Raw genomic sequence first — 5,952 nt, forward strand, 5'->3', positions numbered from 1 at the left:
TGAGTTTAGATGAAATATAATAATTATTGAATGAATTATTTGAATGAACAGTTATGGTTAATTTGGAAATTTAAAAAAAAATTGGCGGCCATTTTGAAATTCAAAATGGAGGTTCTAAATGTTAATGAAAAAACTGGCAACCATTTTTTTCTTAATCAGTGGAGTTTCTAGATGTGTTTAAACATGGTTGCCAAGAATCTACCCAAAAATTTGACAAATATGAAAAATATCACGTAAGCCAATAGACTAATATTTTCCCACCTCTGTGTATTAGTTTTGTCAAAATTTCCGTTTTTCACTGTTGAAATCCAACTCAGTACTTGTATTTCGAAAGCAACCAGCAGAAATAATCGATATTTCTAGTGTGGCTTGCAGAATCATTCTTCCATGGGTATATTTACGCGTTGATTTTGAAAAAAGAATTAACCGGAAGTGGAAAATGGTGAAATCAAGTCGGAAATTCTGACAAAATTATGATACATGTATATCATCACGATGATGCGCGTTAGAGAGTTGGGAAAAATCCTTCATTAGCAAATTATATTGCTTTGAATGCTAAAAAGCTTATCACAAAAAAACTCATGGGCCAAGTTGAAGCTTACAGTTGAAAATACAGTATTAAAGCATTATATTTTTTCTGACATTTACTGAAAAAATATGAAAATTGTCACTTTTAATTTGGCCGAGAAAATTAATATTAACGTGAAAAGGTGTAACTCAAAGGTTTGCTCATTTCAACACCGCACTTCTAGTGCTTAATTAAGGTTACCAACTATTTTAAACTGTTGCGATTTGGTAGTTCACAGCATCTTCCGAATGGTAGTGAGGTAGTGGCAAAAACTGCATTGATCATTTCATAGCGAGTGTGTAGAAGAATTAAAATATCACAGATATACTTTTGTAGGTCCCTGTGGTTCTTGAGTTGTGTTGTAAGGAGGACTGAAATTACAATTTTGTAATAACTCATTAACAACAATAAATCAAGCAAGTTTTCAAAGTATATAATTTGTAAAATGAACTTTGCAAAACATCAAAGTGTTATTTTTTAATAATATATTGATTTACAGAATGAATTTTTTTGGCTGCTTTGACCAACAATACATCATGTACCCTTAAACGGGCAACATTTGAGTGACTTGTTTTAAGGGATGGGTATGAGCGTTTGGACAGTATTTTTTGTGGGACATGAAGGCACATCAGACATATCGAATTGCATTCTGAATACGAAGAATGTCCTAATTTAGATTTTTTGAAATTCGCAATGTAATACACATTTTATGCAAATGATTAAAAACTGATATTTAACAGTCCTTGAAGTAAACTTTATAAATCTGATGATATGTACTTAAAGTGTATTTAACAATTTGTCATAAAATTTGTATTATATCGCGAAATTCAACAAATTTAAAATTATTTGATATCATCATGGCATTCTTCGTATTGAGAATGCAATTCCATATATTTAATATGCTCTCATGTCCCACCAAAAAATACTGCCGAAACTCTCATTGCACATGCAGAGGACAGTCCACGAATTATTTACAACAATTAAACGCCTCCTTCATCGCGTTGCGATAGTATTGACAACTCCCAACGTACATATATGGATTGATGATCGAATTGAGGATTAAACACCCATAACCGATAGTATTTAGAAGCGAGTATTGGTCAACGTCCAGGAACCCAGAGTTATACCAATCTAGTATATATTCTGAAGCCGCAATGCGTTGAGGCACCTGGCAGATAAAGAATATGATGCTGTTTGCAACCAGTGTCCTCGCTACTTGGTTACGTACGCCCGCTGTCTGGTCACCCGGGACAGATCCGTCTTTGCTTATCGTAGATATAGAAGGCGGGTTGTGAGCAACGGATCTTTGACTCAATGCGATAATGATTTTTGCGTACAAAACACTGTTAAATACTAACCCTACTACGAAATAGACTTGAAAAATGATTATACCATAGGTCATGAAGTAAAGATTGACGGGATTGCATAAAGTGTGGATTTTGGGCAGGGATTGGAAACCGGATTCATCTGGCCATTCCAAGCAAAATGATGAGAAGTTCCAATATTGAGGAACTACAGTGATCGCGGTCAAGACAGCGATTGTCCACACGGCAATAAGCAATTTAATAGTGCGTCTTAGTCCCACCATTGCGCGATGACGCAAAGGCGCACAGATAGCAAGATAGCGTTCTACAGTTATGACAGTGTTGAGTTCTATTCCAGCAAAGTACCAGGGATGCGTCGACATGATATAAGATGTACATCCCCACTTTGAATCGGCGGCGATGGTGCGATAAGCAACAGGAGTATGGAGATAGTTAGCTGTGTACCAATACTGGGCTTGTAATAGTATTATGATATCACATACGGCTAAATTGAAGAGATACGCATTCAAGCTACTCTTCATCTTTTGGAGACGCAGAATGGTGAATAAGAAAGACCCGTTGCCAAATACGCCAATGAAAACAATAAGTGGTATGATAACAGTGACTATCAAGAAATCCGTTTCATTCCAGAGCCATTTCTCGGCGACAGTAATATCTGTTAGATTAAAAGTGCCATATTCGGTGCATGATCGGGAGTCATTGAAAGCTTCATCCTCATCCATGCTGACCAAGTTAAGTCCCTACTTTAATCGGATAAAGTGGCAGAAAAACCTTGCAATGTCTTGAAGTCATCGATGAGCTATCATTCAACTGTTAAATATCAAAAATATCAATTTTTAATGATTTGCCATAAAATGTGTATTACATTGCGAATTTCAAAAAATCAAAATTATTTGATATCAGAAGGACATTCTTCGTATTCAGAATACAATTCGATATGTCTGATGTGCTCTAATGTCCCACAATAAATACTGTCCAAACGTTCATACCCCTTCCCTTAAGGACAGTACACGGATTATTTACAACAATTAAACGCCTCCTTCATCGCATTGCGATAGTATTGACAACTCCCAACGTAGACATATGGATTAATTATCGAATTGAGGATTAAAAACCCATAGCCGATAGTATTCAGAAGCGAGTATTGGTCAACGTCCAGGAACCCAGAGTCATACCAATCTAGTATATATTCTGAAGCCGCAATGCGTTGAGGCACCTGGCAGGTAAAGAATATGATGCTGTTTGCAACCAGTGTCCTCGCTACTTGGTTACGTACTGTCGCTGTCTGGTCGCCCGGGAGAGATTCGCCTTTGCTTACCGTAGATACCGAAGGGTTGCGAGCAACGGATCTTTGACTCAATGCGATAATGATTTTTGCGTACAAAACACTGTTAAATACTAACCCTACTACGAAATAGACTTGAAAAATGACAATACCATAGGTCATGAGGTAAAGATTAACGGGATTGCATAAAGTGTGGATTTTGGGCAGGGATTGGAAACCGGGTTCATCTGGCCATTCCAAGCAAAATGATGAGAAGTTCCAATATTGAGGAACTACAGTGATCGCGGTCAAGACAGCGATTGTCCACACGGCAATTATCAATTTAATAGTGCGTCTCAGTCCCACCATTGCGCGATGACGTAAAGGCGCACAGATAGCGAGATAGCGTTCTACAGTTATGACGGTCTGGAGTTCAATTCCTGCAAAGTACATGGGATGTGTAGACATGACATACGCCGCACATCCCCACCTTGATTCGGCGGCGATGGTGCGATAAGCGACAGGAGTATGGAGATAGTTAGATGTGTACCAATACTGAACTGTTAGCAGCATTACGATATCACATATGGCTAAATTGAAGAGATAAGCGTTCAAGCTACTTTTCATCTTTTTGAGACGCAGAATGGTGAACAAAAAAGACCCGTTGCCAAATACGCCAATGAAAACAATAAGTGGTATGATGACACAGACTATCAAGAAATCCGTTCCATTCCAGAGCCATTTCTCGGCGACAGCAATGTCTGTTAGGTTATAACTACCATATCCAGAGCATAATCGGGAGTCGTTGAAAGCTTCATCCTCATTCATGCTGACCAAGTTAAGTCTCTACTTTAATAGGATAAAGTGGCAGAAAAACCGTGCAATGTCGTAGTCACCGGAGAGCTATATTTTATATATTCACAACTCGAATAGTCAGTGATAATGGCCTTTCAAGTAAAAATGTATGGACAATTTTTCAAAGTTGTTCAAGTTACAGAAAAACCTTGCAATGTCTTTAAGTCACCGACGAAAGCATTTATTCCCAACACAAATGGTCAGTAGTGATGTGATCAGTAGTGATGGTAGCTTTTAAAGCAATATGTATCGACAATGTTCTTAAACTTTATGGAGCAGGAGGCTCTACTCTGTATGGATGTAAACATCTCAAAAAAAGTAACTAACCCTCCTTAAATAATGAACATTATTCAAACACGGGCGATTGTATTACAAATCTGTAAAATGCGTCGGAAGCAGAATTTATTTCTGCACATTTTGACACGTCATTTGTAGCAATTGACTAAATATTGACGTTACAGCGTACATTTAAATCAATGTAACCCAAGATTTGAAAGTCGCAGTAAATTGTATTGATTTTGTATTCAGTATAATGGAATGAAATCTGAGTGTTTCTGTATTGTATGTAAGTGCAACTTTCAAATCTGGACCTCACTACATTAAATTGACCGGTGTTTTATTGTTTTCTGGGCTATCGTATCAAATGAGGCATGAGGTGTCAAAATGCGCAGAAATACATTCTGCTTCCAACGCATTTTACAGATTTGTAATACAAAAGCCCGTTGTTGAATAATGGCCATTATTTAAGGGGGGTTAGTTACTTTTTTTGAGATGTTTACAAGTATACTACAATAAGTATACTCCATCACGTGATGGAGCCCCTTATAATTACAGCTGAATCTAGTATAAGCCTGCTATAATTGGTTCCGCGTGAAGCGATTTTTACACATGCTCTTTACCATGTTTACATGTCTATCGTTTTTGTAAAAGCGACGTCGGTGTTGCTATACATAGCTAGTCGAAAATGTGCAAATCCCAAAGGCGCGCGAAGTCGCCTATCCAGTGGTGGTTTTAGATATATCTGATAGCGCACAATAAGCATCCTAAAATTACACAATGTACAGTAAGTATAGGAAATACAGAGTAAATAAGTGTGTTTTTCCTCAAAATCATATTTCTGAAAGCAAAATGATAATATAAAGTTTGCTTGCACATTTATAATATCCATATTTTGCACATTAAAAACATATTCTGATACTACATACAAATTGTACATTTAATACCAAAATTACGCACCAAAACACAAATACAAATGCAATTTTATAGGGTATAATAAAGGAACATAGTTTAAAGCCTACAATCCACGAAAAAAAGGTTGGCACACTTTGCCTGTCTTTTCGTATATCTCTGCCCCCGCTCCCCCAATTCAATGTTGGACCAAGCCATGTTGTCAACAGGCCCGTGAGACCCTCCAACATTGAAAGATGGGGAGTGGGGAAGGGTGAGATATAGGGGGTAGTCTGTACCTCACGTATACTGCATGTATGTTTCACTCGCCTATCTAATTTTGATAGGGCACGCATTTCAATTGTTTAGTGCAAGTGTGCCAACTGTTTTTTCGTGGATTGTAGGCTATTGAAATGAGCATTTCAAGTTATCATCCAATTAGAAATGCTGTTAGATAGTATTGTAGTGTCCAGCAGGTCAAAAGACTAAGAAAGTAAAATTAGTAGACAAATTAGGCAGTTCTTGTGCTGCAAGACATGTCGATGTCGTAAGGGGCAGGGCCGCCACTGACGAGAAGGCTTTCGCTTTGTAGAACTACTACGGATGACACAAAGAATCGACTCTAGCGAGCACGCAAAAAAAAAAAAAGAATCTAATATAACAAGTCAGTAAAAAACAAATGCAGCTTCATGGCTTCAACCCATAAACCCAAAGTGAATAAACAATCGTATGTGATGCGATGAAGCAAAATCAGTCGGAACTCGGAAATATTA

The 5,952-nt window shown here is 37.5% G+C and overlaps 1 protein-coding gene across 1 annotated transcript; it reads right to left on the minus strand.

Moving 5' to 3' along the window:
- Nucleotides 1–1,535: 1,535 nt before the first annotated feature.
- On the minus strand, nt 1,536–2,615 carry LOC140172681 (thyrotropin-releasing hormone receptor-like). The gene has a single exon (XM_072195814.1). The coding sequence runs from the start codon at nt 2,613–2,615 to the stop codon at nt 1,536–1,538; it is 1,080 nt and encodes a 359-aa protein (XP_072051915.1).
- Between the last annotated feature and the right edge of the window lie 3,337 nt (nt 2,616–5,952).

The sequence above is a fragment of the Amphiura filiformis genome, chromosome 16 (genome assembly GCF_039555335.1).
Source record: "Amphiura filiformis chromosome 16, Afil_fr2py, whole genome shotgun sequence".
Classification (NCBI taxonomy): domain Eukaryota; kingdom Metazoa; phylum Echinodermata; class Ophiuroidea; order Amphilepidida; family Amphiuridae; genus Amphiura; species Amphiura filiformis.

Excerpts from the sequence above, each read along its gene's own strand:
- LOC140172681 (XM_072195814.1), bottom strand. The coding sequence starts at position 2,615 with ATGGATGAGGATGAAGCTTTCAATGACTCCCGATCATGCACCGAATAT.